This window comes from Oculina patagonica, chromosome 7 (assembly GCF_052425735.1).
Source record: "Oculina patagonica isolate OP01 chromosome 7, crgOcupat, whole genome shotgun sequence".
Taxonomy (NCBI): domain Eukaryota; kingdom Metazoa; phylum Cnidaria; class Anthozoa; order Scleractinia; family Oculinidae; genus Oculina; species Oculina patagonica.
In genome coordinates this window covers 30,952,452-30,971,080 of record NC_135764.1, presented here as the reverse complement: position 1 = coordinate 30,971,080, position 18,629 = coordinate 30,952,452, and the positions used below count along the sequence as shown (strand labels likewise).

At 38.2% G+C, this 18,629-nt stretch overlaps 1 protein-coding gene across 3 annotated transcripts; it reads right to left on the bottom strand.

Moving 5' to 3' along the window:
- Positions 1-2,441: 2,441 nt before the first annotated feature.
- LOC144659897 (uncharacterized) lies at positions 2,442-17,861 on the bottom strand. 3 transcript variants are annotated; one of them, XM_078520416.1, is made up of 22 exons: positions 17,611-17,861; positions 16,767-16,824; positions 16,250-16,459; positions 15,435-15,635; positions 15,227-15,343; positions 14,622-14,831; positions 13,025-13,234; positions 11,632-11,856; positions 9,440-9,640; positions 9,207-9,314; positions 8,536-8,772; positions 8,250-8,357; positions 7,951-8,058; positions 7,653-7,757; positions 7,021-7,049; positions 6,592-6,763; positions 6,019-6,138; positions 4,833-5,153; positions 4,298-4,459; positions 3,711-3,848; positions 2,745-2,793; positions 2,442-2,583 (listed from the first exon to the last, which is right to left on the bottom strand). In XM_078520416.1, coding segments are annotated over exons 4-22 (2,706 nt in total). In that variant the 5' UTR covers positions 15,520-15,635; positions 16,250-16,459; positions 16,767-16,824; positions 17,611-17,861; the 3' UTR covers positions 2,442-2,582. The 3 variants fall into 3 exon arrangements, with proteins under 3 accessions (XP_078376542.1, XP_078376541.1, XP_078376543.1); XM_078520415.1 differs by lacking the exon at positions 7,021-7,049 and adding an exon at positions 5,600-5,800 and having other exon boundaries at positions 6,592-6,759; XM_078520417.1 differs by lacking the exons at positions 6,592-6,763; positions 7,021-7,049; positions 7,653-7,757 and adding an exon at positions 5,600-5,800.
- Between the last annotated feature and the right edge of the window lie 768 nt (positions 17,862-18,629).

The following is an 18,629-nucleotide window of genomic DNA, read 5'->3' as shown; positions in this document are numbered from 1 at the left end:
ACACGTTACTTATAAAAGAGCGGTAAAACGACATCAATTTGTTCTCGAAAACAGCCCAAGTTCACGCCAATATGCATCTTGTTGTTCATAGCATGGATTATGCTAATTCACAGGCTATTCAGTAGGTGACATAGATTTGTTCCCCCTCGTATGCTGAATGGTAATTTATCTGGTAGGTAGTCTTATTGAGCTTTTGGACAACCACATCCAAGGTCTTAAAATCCTTGAAAGTTGTACAGTCGAAGCTCCCATAAGCGGACACCCTCGGGACGCGAAAAAAGTGTCCGCAACTGGAGCTGGCTGCTTACGAGAATGGTTCTTGTAAGCGGCCACTAGAGGTGTAGGGGATAGATGGCCGCTTACGGGAGCTTGCCCAGCTAACATAATGGTAATATGCATGTAAGTGGTGTTTTGAAATGTAACCGGACGTGGATGACAACAAAACAATCACTGAAATATGGTACTGTAATTACAGTAAAATCATTGTGACGAACGGCGATGTGAAGTTGATTGATAAATACAAGATACAGAGGTTTTTTTATATGATTTTCTTTGCGGTGTCCGCTTACGGTCCGCTTGCGGTGTCCGCTTACGTAATCTCGGAAAGTGTCCGCGGCCGCTTACGGGAATGTCTGCTTACGAGAATGTAAAAATAAAGAGTTTGTATGGGAGTAAAAACGGGGTTTCTAACAAGGTGGCCGTAAGTAGAGCTGTCCGCTTACGAGAGTGTCCGTTAAGAGAGCTTCGACTGTATGCTTTGGTCTAATTAACAATTAGACTACGAGCCCGAGTTTTCTATGAGCAAATAGTCAACGAGGCGCAGCCGAGTTGACTATCGCTCATAGAAAACGAGGGCGAGTAGTATAATTGTTTTAGTAGAAAATCTAAAGGATTGTAGTCCAAAACCTACAATATTGTGCACTTTGAAGACAAAAATCAAGAAAATTTACCACTTCAAAAGTTACTCGCGCGCGCGACTGTTTTCTATCGGCGATTATATAATAACCTGAATTCTACGCGCATTTTGATTGGTTCTTACTTATGATCTATCAGAGTACAGACACATGGATGACGTCACGCGGTGGTGTGACTCGCGCGCGTGATCAGAGTTCATAGTCCAAATCAGAGTTGTCGGCAAAGTTTTTCAAACTTGCGAGGCCACAACAAAGCAAAAAAGTTCAGCTTAATTACAAATCTTCAGTGAGAAACAATACGCCAAGCATCGTTCACCTTTCGAAGCATTTAACTGGGCGAAACAAGCTTGAAGAAGACAGTGAATTATTCGAGAAATTATCCGAAATCTGTATGAAAGTTTAACCGATGTGGTACAGTTGGACGACGCCACGGAAAACAAACGAATTGCGGTTGAACGCATCGGTTAATGCTTACAGATTTAAACAACTTTGCAAATCGACATAAAGGTTAGTTTTTTCATTGACTTTCAATTGACCATTTTTCTGTTTATTCAATCGGATTAACAATGCTTCGTGTTAACGAAAACTCAATAGTGAAATCAAAACAACTTAGCTCATCGGTACGGCAGCATTGCTCACACAGAAGTGTGCTGAAGTCTTGTGTTATTATATAAAACAAATAGATTTCATTTTGCCGTGCGTCTGTTCAGTAATAGATCACAGAAGACGTCAAAATGTGGTATGAACATCAGTGACCCACTCGGCTAGCGCCTCGTGGGCCACTTCTCTGTTCATACCACATTTTGACGTCATCTGTGATCTATTACTGAACAGACGCACGGCAAAATGAAATCTATTTGTTAAATAGAAAACAGTGGGAGAACCAATCAGATTCGCGGATTTCCAATAGAACACAGCTGAGTTTCTACTAAATTACCATTAGAGCAAGGGTTTTAGGAAATGCTCAGCAATCCCCTTTTATCTGGGCCAATATTTTGATGACTATCGGTAGAATAGCTACTAGCTAAAATAAAGTTTCTTTTTATCTTGTTCTTCAAGGAAACACAAAATTTGTGTTTCCATTTATTTCATCTTCTTTCTTTACACTTTCTGACGAAATAAACAATTACTTTACAATTTATTTACCAACTTCAGACTTATTTACAATGTATGTACAACATATTTACAAATTTGCAAGCATTCTTCAATAGTTTAAAAATAATTTCAGATATTTACATTAATCTAACATATTTACTTTGTGCTCATAGTTATAGCACCTTGCAAACTTTTTGTCTTCATTATTTTTTATTATTTTTTATTTTTATTATTTTTTTTCTTTATTATACAACAGTAATTTTTTAGAAGCAAAATGATTCAGCTTAAACAAAGTCAGAAAGTTTTTGTCAATATTTTTTACGTTATTGAAATAAGAATGCGTGCTTTTAAATGGAGGTAATGTCAATATATGTACATTTATTACCTCAACGAAATAAATGCTTTCGCTTTCAAATATTTACAACATATTTACAAATTTGTAAGCATTCTTAAATGCTTTGAAAAGAGTTTCAGATATTTACAATAAACTGACTGAATCTTTCAATCAACATATTTACAACCAAGTAAAAAAAATAATTTGTTGAACTCAAATGCGGATTCCTTGGGGACATACCTGAAAAGAGAAAAGAAAAAGAATATTAATCTCTTTACAACACGGCTATTTTTCAACTTTGCAAAACAAGAGGCGTTCCAAAAAAAGTTGCTGTGAGTTAAGGAGTTTGCGATACCAGCAATTTTTTTTTAGTAGAGAGACTTACAAGACAAAATACTTACTAGAATCCAAACCATTTGCCAATTGTTCTGCTAAAGAATCCTTGCTCTTCTGCAAAATAACAAAATGAAAAACATTAAATCGGCATAATATGGAACGTGTGTACAAGATACTTGCAACGGATTTTAGCCTGATATAGGGCGCGGAAGGGAGAGTTCAAGAAGTGGGCTAGCGGGCACGCTATAGAGCGTGTCGCATCGAAAAAACAAGCATTTTTACTATACCTTATCATTACTAATTTTCGCGCGTACTTATTTTCGCGAAAATTCGGGAGCCGAATTTCGAGAGTATTAATTTTCAGAATTTTCGCGATTGCAAGAAAAATTAGAGCAAAAGTGTATTAAATTTCGCGATTTTGTCAGTGTTTTATGGCGTAGTCGTCAAAGACTAAGAAACTACTAGACATAGAGCAGTTTTCAATTGAGTGTCGTAAAACCAAAACCAAAGTAATTACTTTGGCCAATCACAAAGGACACAGACAATCCAGTGAACCAATCAAAACTCGAAGCAAATACATGTAGCCGGCCCGAAGCGCGAGAAAACGTGCGCGAGCGAGTCGCGATTGGTTTTGGTTTTAGTCTGATTGGCTGAGAAAGTGGCGCGAGATTTTTAAGCCAATCACTAAGCGTAGCAATGCAGAACCAAAGCAAACGCAATTTACTTTCGACACTCAAGTGAAAACCGCTCTATACAAAGTCTGCTGGTTCAATGTAACTAGAAGGAGCCTGCAAAAAGAAACTTAGGTGACTGTACTAAAGAGGTTTTGGCCGATTTATAAGCTGAAGAAAACATTAATCAGAGAAAGGGAGCTAGTTAAAAACAAGACGGAAAAATATTTTCAAGGTCAGGTAGTTGCAGTTCCAAACATTTAAAAAAAAATTCCATTGTTTTGGGCAACTGTTTTTACACTGCGTAAAACTGTACATTGATTTCTTTTTTTTTCGCCGTACAAATAAACGTTAACATACCTGGGTTGGATTCAATGTTGAGTTTGACTTCTTTCCGAGGAAACCGCCAATCGTCATCTTTCTTAGTATGAGCCAACTGAGATGCAGTTGGGTTAGAAACGGGGTAAAACGGCAATGGGGCAGGCTGGTACTGGATACCTTCAGTTGAACAAATAAAGAGAAATTCAATTACCGTACAGTAATGAGCAATTTTACTTTAAATCAATACTCGCGCTTGTTGTACCCCAGACCGGACTTACATCATGTTAGGGTCTTAAAATAACTGAGGAGGACGTGCTTCCGTTGCAAAGACAACTGCAAATGGTTTGATGTTCTAGTCTTCTCGGATAAGGACGATAAACCGTAGGCCCCGTCTCCAGCATTTTCAGTGTTGTATGGTCAGCAGGGGACGTTAAAGAACCCACACACTTATCGCAAAGAGAAGGGCACGGAGTTCTCGGTGTCGTGGTCTGGCCTTGTTGGTGCTTCACATAGGGTTAACCTTATTGCGCTTTTCCCCCTTGGACAGAATTGTCCAAGAAAAATTGCTATGAGTACTATGAACTGCAAAGTGATATTCTAAATTAATATTGTTTCACAAGCCTTACCTCCAGCGGACATAGAGTATGGATCAACTGTTTCGCTAATGTAACTGAATCCTTCAGCCCTCCCAGTTTCGTGTCTTTTTCTTGGAACTGGAATGCCACGCACAATGTGCGCACCAGAAACGTTGGTCATAGGGACGCCCAGTGACTTGCGGCGACCTTTACCTAAAAACACATTTAAAAAAATCTCAAAAATACAATTTTAAGTTTTCCTCAAAAATACAGTTTTAAGTTTTCTCGCCATGACGGAATGTTCGCTGATAGAGACGCAGCCAGGTTGATGAGATTATTTTAAAAATTCAAAGCGTGTTTCTGGGATATATTGAGATTTATGCTCTTCAGAACAAAATGCCTTATTTTAGTTAGTCTATTTTTACAGTGCTTAGATACAAAACTTTACGTTTTGTAACTGCGAAGATCGTACCTTTGTTTAATGCATGCTTTGTTCAATGTACTTTCTGTATGTAGTGTAATAGTGTATGGTTTTTGTCAATAGTGTAAAATAAAAAAATAAAAAAAATAAAATCTGAATCCATACCTTTCAGAGCAGCCCTTGAAAATGGGTTGAATGGTTTAGAAGTTTTCAGTTTGTTAGTGTTGGTCTTTTCTGTAAGGACTGGAATATCTTCCTCAACAACAGCTGTAGCATGCATGTCGTTATCATCTAACACGTTTCCCAAGTCACTAGGTTGCACTAATTGTTCTCCAACGTCGCTGTTCGCCGGAAAATCGCTCAATGAAGACGACTTTTCCCCAAAGTAATCATGACTTGATACTGGGATATCTTGCTTAGCGTTAAGTTCTGCGTCGTAAGTCATAGTTGCAGTGTTTAGTGGCTGGACATTTAAGTAGCCACCGCCTAAAAACCAGTCAAACAAATGTCAATGTCAAAGCGTTTGTTAATGCTGGTGGTTTTTCAAAAAGGAAAAGGGATCGACATCGAGCTTCTAACTGGAGCAACCCTTGAAAATGGGTTGACAGGTTCAGCACTTTCCAGTTCGTAGTTATCGTCCATTTCTCTTTGACTTAGTACTGGCATATCTTGTTCAGCATTTAAGACTTTTAGGTGGTGGTTATTTGAATGTCCAGCAAAGTAAATTGGCTGGACATTCAAATAACCACCGCCTAAAAATCTGTCAAAACAAATTTCAAAGTTAAAACGTTTGTAAATGCTGGTGGGTTTTTCAAACAAGGAAAAAGTATGACATGCAATCAGCACAGTTCTAAGCGATTATAAAAATCACCCCGGGGGAGTGAGAATAAGTGTTTTTACAATATTGTTTTTTTTTCAACAGTCTATCCTACCTTTGTTGTAGTCGAGCACGTTTCCCAGGCCACCATGTTGTAATAATTGTTCTCCAACGTCCCTGTTTGCTATGAAATCGTCGAATGAATTGTTGTTGTCTACCTTTTCTTTTACGAGTGGGATATCTTGCTCATCGCGAAATTCAGCATCGTTGCTCATACCAACAGACATTAGTGGCTGATCATTGAAATAACCAACGCCTAAAAATCCGTCAAAGCAAATGTCAGTGTTAGAGCGTTTGTAAATGCTAGAGGGTTTTTCAAACAAGGAAAAGGCATCGACATACAAAACGTAGCGTCCAGCACGATGTTAAACGATTATAAAGCTAAGCCAACACTTTCAGTTCTCATTTCTTGTTGCATAATGATGCATAAGTGTTTATACAGTATTGATAATTCTTAACTTTTTAACTCCATACCTTTGTTGTCGTCAAACACGTTTCCCAAACCACCAGGTTTCGGCATTGATTGTTCTCCAACGTAGCTGTTCGCTGAAAAATCGTCGAATGAAGACGACGTTTGCCCAAAATTATCTTGACCTTAAAAACATAAACGACAAGAGATTGAAGGTTAATGTACGTGTTAAGTGCAAAGCTTAGGCTTGCAAATCTATAAGCTAGTCACTCCCCCCCTTGTATAACTTATCGTTTTTTAACTGCAAAGATCGTAAATACCGTAAAATCCCGGTTATAAGCCCAGGGCTTATACAACTTTTTGGTGGGCTTACAAATGGAGGGGCCCTCTATTTTAGGGGAGCTTATAAGCAGAATAAAGAAATAAAAACGTTCCGACACGATCCCCGACAGTGTTGATCGAAATACGTTTTTAAGTTAAATAGTCGTAATTAAGCAACATTTAGCCTTATTCAGTACTCTCATTCAGTAGAGGAGGGCTTATATCTGTGGGAGGAAGGAGGAAGAGAGGGAGGGAGGGGGGAGGGGCTTAGCGGGGAGCTTATAACTGGAATTTTAAGGTACATAATTTCACCATACCTTTCAGAGCAGCCCTTGAGAATGTGTTGTCAGGTTCAGCACTTTTCAGTTCGTCATTATCGACCTTTCCTCTTTGACTTAGGACTGGGATGTTTTGCTCAGCGTAAGGTTCTGCATTGTTGGTCATAGCTACGGACATTAGTGGCTTGACATTCAAATAACCACCGCCTAAAAAAAGTCAAAACAAATTATAAAGCGTGAGCGTTTGAAAACGCTGATGGGTTTTTCAAACAAGGAAATTAAAAAGTGACATACAATGCGTGGCATCCAGTACAGTTCCAAACGATTATAAAGCTGAGCTAGCGTTCATTCCTCATTTCTGCTACATCAATGTTCATATAGTATTCAATTATAATTCTTGAATTTTTAACAGTTTATCATGATACCTTTGTCGCCGTCAAGCACACTTCCTAGGAAATTTGGTTGCAATTCTCCAACGTCCGTGTTTGCCAGGAAATCTGGGACACAGCAATCTAGATCTCCATTTGATGATCAAATGGAGATCTAGATTGCTGTGTCCCAAAGTGAATATCGGCTAAAACACACAACAGACAAGAATGATAACCATCTCTGTTTAATGCTATCAATGCTTTTTCAAAGCCTTTTTCAAATGTTTTCATTTCTGATTTTTTTCAATGTGGGATGAGTTTTTTTGTTGGGTCTCGTCCTTGCTCTACCGTTCTTTCCAGTTTTACCCGGTTTTCGTTCCTCCACAAAATAGAACACTTCGGCGCCATTAGCCGCGTCAACAGTTGCTGCTACAATAATAATATCAAACAAATTTCCAATCATTGCTGGATACGTTTTGGTTTTTTTTTATAACGTCACTGATTACCATAGCAACAGTATAACCTGTTAAAAACACCCTTAATTTTCTCTTTAAGCGGTTATAACTCAAAAACGAGCACGATGACCCCATTTTTAATTATTGATTAATGATCAGCACGTAAATATGCATTTTTCTGCAAAGTTAAAAACAATTCTCCGTAGCCGTTTCAGAGTTATCTTAAATTTTCGAAAAAAATTAAAATTACAGACTTATATTGATTGCTCACACATACCGCTAAACTTGTCCATTACATCAGCGGGTATTTCTGGAACCTCTGTAGCCGTTACACTTGTGTCATTAAAAGAATCACATGCTTGTTCAAGCTTTATCTTTTCCTCTGTTGATGAGAAATAAAGATAAATTTCTTTTCATAATTGTAAAGCACACTGTAACAAAATTTCTCACCATTTTAAATTAAACTTAATATTTTCTCTGGTTCTGGAACAAAATGTCCAGCTCATGTAAACTATCATATGTTTTGTAAAAATGAAATCACAGTCTTAGCAGTGCTTAGTACTGCTCACACATACCGCTTAACTTGTCCACTACATCAGCTAGCATTTCTGGAGCCTCTGTAGTCTCCACACTTGTTGTGTCGATAAAAGAGTCACATGCTTGTTCGAGCTTTTCCTTTTTCTCTGTTGATGACAGATAAAGATATTTGTTTTTCATAATTGTAAAGCACACTGTAACAAAATTTCTACCATTTTAAATTAAAATTAATACTTTCTCTAGTTTTGGAACAGAATGTCCAGCTCATGTAAACCAAAATATGTTTTGTAAAAATGAAATCACAGTCTTAGCAGTGCTTAGTACTGCTCACACATACCGCTTAACTTGTCCACTACATCAGCTAGCATTTCTGGAGCCTCTGTAGTCTCCACACTTGTTGTGTCGATAAAAGAGTCACATGCTTGTTCAAGCTTTTTCTTTTCCTCTGTTGATGACAAATAAAGACTCAATAAAGATATTAACTTTTTTCATTAACTTTTCAGTACACTGTAACAAAATTCCTACCATGCTAAACTGAATTAAAATTAATATTTTCCTCATGCGCACAACTAAATATGCATATACGTTTTCACTTAATATTAAAGTAATCATAACTTCTATACCGTTACAATTCTCAAGCAGCTCCGCCATTTTCTTTTCGTGAAAGTCCACGTTCTGCAGAACAACAATTTGGTTCTGCACCTCAACAAACTGTTGAGACATGTCTGCCTGCTCCGGAGTGGCCTTGTCTCTTATTTGTATTTGGATGATGGTAACATCGTCCATCCTCTCTTGTCGACTGACTTCTTCCGGTTGATATTTCCGCAAATAATTTTCCATCTCCAGCTCCTTCCCTCGCTCTGAAATGATTATAAGGGCATAGCTTACCAATCAAAACAAACAAAAATCACAATGAACCAATCAAACTCTGTGCAAAACTTGCGACGAGCGCCAAGCGCGGGAAACGTCACGATTAGTTTGTGTCTTGCTCCTGATTGGCTGAAAAAAGCGCCATGTTTGCTGTGATTGGTTAGAATACCAATTACGGATAAACCAATTAAAGATCGGCAAACGCGCTCATGTCTGGTGTTGCATCGCGGTCTCTAAAGAATCAGGACCTACTTTATAAAGACTATAAAGGCATGCACACCAAATAAACTTAACTGTAGGTATGTCGGTATAAAACAGCGGCATATGCAGAAGCACTCAGTTCTCATAATTGATATGTCCAGCTCATCTTAACCATAATATATTTTGTGAATGTAATCACATTCTTATTATTGCTCGCACATACCGTTGAACGTGTCCACGACATCATGATCAGCGGGCATTTCTGTAGTCTCTGTATTCTCTATTGTTTCGATAAAAGAGTCACATGCTTGTTCAAGCTTTTCTTTTTGCTCTGTTGATGGAAATTAAAGGTAAACGGTTCATTAATTGCTTAGCAAACTGTAACAAAATTCCTACCATGCTAAATTAAAATGTGTATTTTCTCTCATGGGCACAGCTAAATATGCGCGCGTATACCTTTACAATTCTCAAGTAGCTCCGCCATTCTCTTTTCGTGAAGGTCCACGTTCTGCAACATAGCATTGCTGGTCATTATTTGCTTCTGCAGCTCAACAATCTGTTCAGACATGTCCTCCTGCTCAACCGTGACCTGCTCTCTTATCTGTGTTTGTACGTTGCTCATATCGTCCAACCTCTCTTGTAATTCCTTCTGTTGCCCTGAAATGATTATAAGAGCTTAGCTTAGAAACAAAAATGTTTTCAAGTCAGTTTCCAAGGTATCACAACTGACCAATGACAACAAGAAAACTGAACACATTGGACTAACAATGTTGCGATCGGTTTTAGTAATTGCTTTCACGTCTATTGCATCGTCAGTGTTCAATTTAACAAAATTAGATCTTTTAAGAGTTACTGATATTATTTTCGGCAGTCAGACCACCCTTGTTGTTGTCAGTGCACGTTTACAAGACCACCAGGGCAGGCTGTTCTTCAACGTCCTCATTTGTTACAAGCAAGCAAAAGCCGTCTTAATTCAACTTTCTAAGGAAATTGAATGAAGATGGCCTTGGCTTGAAGTAGCAACATAACAGAGAATCAGAACTTGCTCTATAAAGGTATGCACATTAAACCGTTGGTCTGTCTCTAGCACCAGACTGGATGAGCTTCATTAAAAAACTCCACCATACTAAGTCAAGGCTGTGATCAAACTATTTAATGGGCCCTATGCAGCTAACGATCACATGGTACAAAGCGACCTCAACCAGTCAGACTTTGTTTTGAGTGTCTCAGAGTGGAGCTTGCCCTTCAGCATTTTATGATGTAACCGTTAACCGCAAAGGGCCTAGCTCTTGGGTATTTTGTTAATATTAACATTAAGGCATGGCTCAGTCTGCAGCCAAATAATAAGACCTTCGTTGGCACAACGTCTTCAGTTGACAAAATTGCTGGTTTTCTAAACTTCTCAACCAATCGAAGAACCACCAAGCACACACATTTGTTGGCACGCAATTGACCTATCAACCGTTTCTATCCAAATAAAATTGTACGTATCACTTATAACGCATACCGTTAAACCCGCTCAGGACATTGGTTGGTACTTCTGGAACATCTGCGTTCTTCACACTTGTTAGCTCGTTCAAAGAGCTCATGCTTGTTCAAATATCCATTTTTGCTCTGCCAAAGTCAGTGCAAACATGGATACTTCAACAAGCATGCAAAGATTTAATGCCGGCTTCCCGCCACTATGCGCTATTTCTATTAGGGGTATCAAATGGTCTTTGCGAGCATTTGCGAGCATGCGAGCACATCGTTTTTCTTTGCGAGCACGAGCATTGACAAAAATTAGCCTTGCGAGCAACGAGCACTTTTCAAAAAGCTACCTCACTAAAAACTGAGCATGCGAGCACTTGCAAAATGTGCGAGCACGAGCAAACGAGCACCCACTAAAATTTTGCGAGCATTCCGAGCAAAAGCTTAATTTTGCGAGCATTGCGGCATTTTGAGAGACCATTCATGACCCCTTCTATTGCGAAACATTAGGCACGGTTTCAAACTTTTTCTCAATTTTCCCCAGTTCCCGCCACCTTAGGAAACCCGCTTCCAACCTTTTTTCATCCGCCTCCCGTACCTCTATCACCCGTTATCGTTTTAGACATTCCTAGGTTCCTACCCGCTGCCCCAGTCCCCGACTATATATTGAATGTAATTTATGCATAACCTCTACCAGGACCACGATTTGTGAGTTTTTTTTTTTGTCAAATCAATTTAAAATTTGTTTTATCCCATTGACGTCCGTAAAAACACTTAAATTTACATGTCCTTCCTTGGGGTATTCCTTCTTAATCAAAACATTCAAAAATCGAAAATATCATTTGAACCTCTCTATGGGTACCCACGGTCCACGGTCTTCGCAATTTTTTTTGCAAAATCTTCGGTTTTTTAAAGCAGATCATCGTTTTATCTTCGTTATTTTTGTGAAATGTGGTCAAATGCCAAAATTCAGAAATTCCAGATATTTTCTGTAGTGTTGAAGAGTTTTGACAGCTTTATATCAGAGTGTTCAATTAAATCACATGGATTTTGGTCAATTCAGATCTTCGCTTCAATTTGGAGATTTTCGTTTTTTCCGCGGTGATCTTCGCGTCTTTGATTTCTTCGGAAATACGCATACAGAGGCTATCATTTCATCGTTGAGAATGAAATCGTACCTTGACAGTTTTCAAGCTGTGCGATGATTCCTTTCTTCTCTTGGTTTTCCTTCTCCAACTCGACATTCCTTGCGCTTAACTGGCCACTCAGTTCAACAATTTGTTGAAGTTTTTCTTCAAGCACCCTGTCGATCTCTTCTCGCTCCGCCGTTTGAGTGTTGATTACACTGCCTAACTTCTCCTGTAGTTCTTTCAAGGAGGAGTTAAATTCTTCTTCTTGCAGTTCTGTAAAAAATATATGAGCTATGTTGAGTGGCAAAAGATTGCCCTTCTGTTTCCAATTTTATAAGTTTCCTGGAGGTATTATAATCAGCTAGAAACGTTTTGGTCTGTTTCGTATTTTACTGGACAGTATACGTAGTTGGCGTTGTTTTTGGGTCAATTCAATTTGCAGTTAAATTTGTTTTATACTTGTGGCTGCTGAGATATTGCCTGCTCAAAAGAAACCTCCTCACTAAACTGCATTTTGGATATCAGCACTATTGTCCAGTCTGTCTTGTATTTCTTTCATTTGATCCTTTGGGGAGGAGTTTATCTTTTCTAATTCTTTTTCTCGCTCTGAGATCACGAGAAAAAGCTTAGTTCAGCGAAAAAAAACGTTTTTTTTTCTTCTAGTTTTTTAATCAATAATTTTGGAACTCATATATTATTTAACAAATAATTCATGCTTTGCGTGCATTGTGGAGTTAAATGGCGCACGCCCACCTGCAGTTAGCTGTGTTATAAAGTTTAGTACTGAAACAGTTTTACTGTTCCGTATCGGTTTCGTACGACGAACCTTAAATGGCAAGTTTTTCTTGTAAAATCATTTTAACAATTTGCTTTATCCCCTTCGGCTTGACGGCCACAAAAACATTTAAGCTTTACATTCAAAAACTATAACATCAATTAATCGTTGAGAATGAAATCGTACCTTCAGACGTCTCAAGTTATGCGATTTTCTCGTCTTGAAGAAGAAATAATCACACAATTTGGAACCTCTAAAGGACAGAGTTTCTCTTTGTTTCCTTTCTTTAAGTCAGCATTCCTAGCATATAATATAACTGGCCACTAAAATCAACAATTTTTTGAAGGTGTCAAACCAATTTAGAACTTGTTCCTAGTTTAGCGAAATAAAAAGTCCTTCACCAAAGCTGAAATCGTACATAATAATGGTAAACAGCTGTCAGACCTGCTCTTTCATTTCTAGTCGTGTTGGCGTCTCGCAAAGTCTACTTTTTTCACGTATAGTCAGTACGTAGTATGATCAGCCATGCTGTATTGTGCGTCTATTGTTTGTTCATATAGGTAATTTAGTAGTTTGAGCTATTTAGATCTCTTAGTAGTTCCTACGTTAACAGCATTATCGTTTGCGGCCCCTTGCTGTTTGTTAATAGTTTTACTGAAATCGTACCTTTAGAGTTCCCATGTTGTGAGATTATTTCCTCTTCTTCTTTGATGCTTTTCTTCAACTCCACTATTTCTTGCGCTTTTTCTGCAAGTTCCTTATCGAACGCCACTCGTTCCGCTGTGTGAGCGTTGGTCAAATCCTCCAGTCTTCCTTCTAGCTCATGGACTTGCTGTTTCAGGGAGGCGTTTGTCACCTTCAAGCCCTTTTCACGCTCTGTAAGTATCCCAAAAAACCCGAATTCTTAAACTGTCGACTTGGTTACAAAGAGTCTACATAGTTTAACCACTTTTTCTTTTTGTATAGTAAAAATACTGTACGTAGTTTCACTAAACTGACCCTTTCAAGAGTCTCACAACTTCTGTGAAATCAGTCATGATTAATAAGTAGAATTAACTCTGGTTAAAACAGAATTAAATGCTATGTTAACCAGTTAAAACTGGCATCTCCAAATAGTTCAAATAATAAAGTTTTCAAACTTTTCAATAATTCATCATGATGGTGGTTTGGATATGTGATCTTAATAAGCGTAGATATTTACGATTTTATTTCTCCCGTTTTGATTGGTTTGAAAAGATATATCGAACAGTCGCGAGTGTATTTTATCACATTTTCCAAACGCGCGTCGTATTTTCAACTCTCTTCTCGATCCGATCGGCCAGTTTGGAAAATGCGATGAAAAACTCTCCTGTGTTTGCCGGTTATATTACTGTTCTTATAATCTCAATATTTAGAGGTTCACATTATAGATCCATTCACACATGTTCAAATTTAAGTTTTATGAGCTAATTTCAAATATTTTGTCGTAAAACTTGTCAGTATAGCGTTTACCTTTACAAGATTTTTATCAGAAGACATTCTGAAAAAGGAACAAGAGTTAAAAACTTTTGTTCCTTTTTCAGAATGTCATCTGATAATTCCTTTAATATTTTGTCAGTGTCAACTAAGGTTGTTTCTAACGCTGTGATGTAAACAAGCCGCTGCTGATTTCTCTCACAGCTCGTATTCAGTTGCTGCTTTTAACTCTTTCTCTCGACTTTGAAGCCTGCCGAACTGGTAACACTTAATGGCGTCCTTGAAGAACGCCATTAAGTGTTACCAGTTCGGCATTCTCTGCTACAAGAGTAATAAAGCAACCATTAGAAAAACTGAAAAACCCAACCATACAGAATCAAAAGTAACCGCAATTGCAAACTAGCTGTTATTTGGCTGTGTAACAGGCTTCAGTGCAGTTTTTGTATTGAATTGTGGTTTTAAATGTTGGCAACTTTAACTTTGATTAAACTCAAATTCAGCTTCCCTGGTTAAATACATAAATTAACGCAAGTTTTTCGTCGTCTGGTACCCAAGGCAAGTTGAACTCTTGCGTTGTTTTTCTAAGAGCGCTTTCCATTAGTCATGTGAAAATGGGCCTTTTTCAAGAGATTTTCGCACAAATCCACTATAACAGTGTATGACATTTATACATTGACTGATTTAACAGGACAAATCTGACTAACAACTCAATTATGCTCTCAAAAATAACGGCCAGGCCGACCATATCTGACAAATTATGTGGTAATTTTTGGGTTTTATATCGTAAGAGTTTGTCAGTACCGCTTACCTTTACAAGATTTAAACTCGTGTTCCTTTTTCAGAATGTCAAATGACACTTCCTTCAATACTCTGTCAGTATCCACCAAGGTTTTTTGCAACTCTGTGATGTAAATGAGCTGTTGATGATTTTGCTTGGTACTTTCACTTAGTTGCTGCTGTAACTTTTTCTCCTGACTTTGAAGGGCGCTGTTTATTGCTTTCAGCTCGGCATTCTCTGCTACGGATGCAATAAAAATAACAATTAGAAAAACCTTAAACGCAACTATACAGAAACATAAGTAACCGCAATTGCAAACTCGTTTTTATAAGGCTATGTAGAAGATTTGCCTTGTGTTCATTTGCGGTTATAGATGTTCGCGACTTAACTTTGATTAAACTCAAATTCAGGCACCTGTGGTTAAATTAACGCGTTTGTCGTCGTTTGATCACCCAAGGCAAGTTGTAGCAGTTGTGTTTTTCAGTCTTAGAACTGGCCGGCCGGTCCAGTGGTTTTGAAATGTGAAATGGGCCTTTTTCGCGAGCTTTTCGCACAAATCCATGACAACAGTGTATAATATTTATGCATTTACTGATTTGACAGGACAAAACTGACAAGTTATCAGTACCGCTTACCTGTACAAGATTTAAACTCTTGTTGATATTTCTTACTGCTCTCATTCAGTTGCTGCTGCAACTCCTTCTCCTGAATTTGAAGAAAGCTGTTTATTTTTACCAGTTCGGCGTTCTCTGCTGCAAAAGCAATAAAAATAACAATAAGAAAAACATTTAAGCCAACCATACAGAGTCAAAAGTCAACACAACTGGCAAAACTAAAACTTACCTTTACAGATCTTAAGCTCTTCAGTCAGATTCGTAACTTCGGCCGAAGCCTTCTTCAACTTGTTCTGAGCATCGATAGCCAACATCTTGACTAACTGTTTTTGCTTTTTGTTTATTTCTTCTCTTTTAACCAAAACCGTCTTTAGTTCTGCAACTTGATGCTTGAGAGAGTCGTCTGGTTTGCAATAGTTTGCAAAAGTATCTGAATGAACACAAAATTAAAGAAAATGTTACATTTTCAGTTAGTGGCTCGATCATTAAATTGATCAGTCCGTCCGCCGGTCCGTCCTTCCGCCCGTCCTTCCGTCCGTCCGCCGGTCCGCCGGTCAAAAAAAAAAGTCAGTCAGTCAGTCAGCCAGCCAGCCAGCCAGCCAGCCAGCCAGCCAGCCAGTCAGTCAGTGAGTCAGTGAGTCAGTGAGTCAGTGAGTCAGTGAGTCAGTCAGTCAGTCAGTCAGTCAGTCAGTCATGATCAGTCAGTGAGTCAGTGAGTGAGTCAGTGAGTCAGTGAGTGAGTGAGTGAGTGAGTGAGTGAGTGAGTCAGTCAGTCAGTCAGTCAGTCAGTCAGTCAGTCAGTCAGTCAGTCAGTCAGTCAGTCAGTCAGTCAGTCAGTCAGTCAGTCAGTCAGTCAATGAAATGAAATTCTCAGAATTCTCACGAAAACAGAATTCTCCTAGCGGGAGTGTATTAAACTCAAGTTATTTGTGAGCTATCTCAATCGGGACAGATAGGAAACATTATCTAAGGAGAGTATGAATCATTTGAAACTTTCACTTTATAATTAAGCCTAAAACACGCTGATCACATTGAGCCCCGTACCTTTCAGTGTGTTTAGCTCATTGCTAAGTTCTTCGATCTCTGATTCCTTTTTAAGACAGTTTTCTCTGGCCAACAAAAGATCCCTCTTTGCCTTCTCCGTCTCCTGCTCTTTTTCTTGAATTTCCTTTGCAAAATCAATCTCCTTCTTCTGGCCATTCGCCTGTAACTCTGATAGTTTGTCCTCAAGACAAGCAATTTCTTTGCTGCTTTCTGTGCACAGATCAAGTAGAAACGAAAATTATCAAGCATGTACTGAATGACATCAATAAGAATAACACCTTAAATTTTAATAGCGCTAAGTCTTCGATATAGAAAACATTCGGGGTTGTGAAATTCGAAAAATTGAATTTCGAGCGCGTTCATCCTTCGCTTGAAACATCGGTTTTTAAATTAATTCCATTTCGTGCATTTAACTCTTTCCCTCCTCTAATAAGTAGAAAAATTAGTCCAAATTTAAATCCTGTTGAATTAAATATCCTTTTTAATGTTTGAATTGTCAGAAGTATACAGATCTTACCATCAAACTGCTCCTTGAGGACGGCAACCTTTTCTTCCAGTTGTCGTTCTCGCTTACACTAGAGGGAAAAGAAGAATTATTTTGAATTTTTTGAACCTTTTAATTCGAGGTTAGCATGTGCAGCTACTACTACGTTTTCGCGTTTTAATCTCTACGAACGAAAATACAAATCTACCAAAAACCCTAGCCTGCGAATACAGCCGCCTCTCTGCGCTCGTACCCGCTGGTTGCTCCGAACGCAACAAGCGGGTCGGAGCGCGGAGAGGCGGCTGTATTCGCAGGCTAAAAAAACCGTGATTTTTTTAAAAAAATTAAATTTTTCGCGCGTGCGCCTTTAAGCTTATTGAACATTTTGGCATCCTGGCAGTGATAAAAGAATAACATAAGTGAACTAAGGACTACGAAAATAATTTCCATTAACTTCGATGATTAACTGATTTGTTTAGCATAATTAAGTCTATGGAATATTTCTGGTTATAGAATGTAAAAGTTGCGTCATAATGGAGGCGTGTTAGCGCGCGCCTTACTTTTTCTCGTCCGTCAGAAGATTTAAAAAAGCATCTTCAAACCAAAAATATTTACAAGAACAAGAAAGAATGATCTACATGAAGCAAATTACTGGTTAAAAAGTGTCTCATACATTAATCGCTTCAGTCGAATGGCTTAAAAAGAGAAACTACATCAAAAACTTTAGACAGATCTAGAACTGAAACAGGCGAAAAATTTATCTGTCGAAATTGCGCCGGAAAACATTGAGATTCTCGGTAAAAAATATTTTCATTCGGGGCTAACGAAGAAAAACTGCCAAGTTCAAACGGAGGTCAATAAAAAGGGAAACGCCCACCTTCTTAGCTGGTCTCCGCACCCCATACGAAGCCTCAAGCGGTTCGTAGTTGTTTGTGGGAAGATCTGTAATCCACACATTGGCTTTAGAAAGGACGTCCAGAGAGCTGGACGGTCTAGCGCTCTCTTCTTCTTCTTCTTCTTCATCGCCTGTAATTTGTTTTTATAAGTAGTTTAGAACTCCACTTGAAGTTTTAGATAACCACGAACTTTCCATGTTTGCACTCTGCTACGGAAAGCGCTCAACACGAAATTGAAAATGTTTCCAATCTGAGCAGTTGTTATGGTTACGTCCATGGCAACTGTCTTAAAACGTCACGAAGAGCAGCGAGAAACCTGGGCGCTAAATACATTAAGCGCGCAAAAATGACAAAGTTTAAAGCAAGAGCAACGATTCATTAATTAATTAATTCAAAATAACGGTTAAAGCAAAAAAGAAAGCTAAAAATCTCGGCTTTGTTCATAACTCTTTTGAGATTTAAAACTAGTGGACTTGTTTCACTTAAATAAAGATACGCTATGGCAAACATCGTAATGAGTTGTTGTGATTTTAAATTATTTGCAGCCAGCGGGGACTAGATAAATTGTTAAATACAAATCAGAAAAAAACTGTGTAGCGCATGTGTATAACATGTTTTTGGACTCTCGCAAATTAGTTTGTCAAGCAAAGTAAAAAAGAGGCAATTCAATCTGAAACTTCAGGTGAAAATTTTTGAAATATTACTACTTACCTTAAAATTGTCAAAATTGTATTCTGAATAAGCTTAAGTTTTCTTGTCGCGCGCTCTGTCATTTGGGAACAAAAATTTAAAAAGTAACGACAGCGAAACGACTGCAAGACTAGCGTGTTCCCGAATTGCGCTAACAGCTCGCGCAAATATATGCGAATCATAAATAATTGATTTTTGGAATTTGGAAGGATAAAATGTCCCAGCAGCAATTCAAATGAGCGAAGCTTCGCTTATTTTCCAGTGTGCTGGTACTTTGTGTTGTCTGTACAATAGGTTGTACACATTTTTA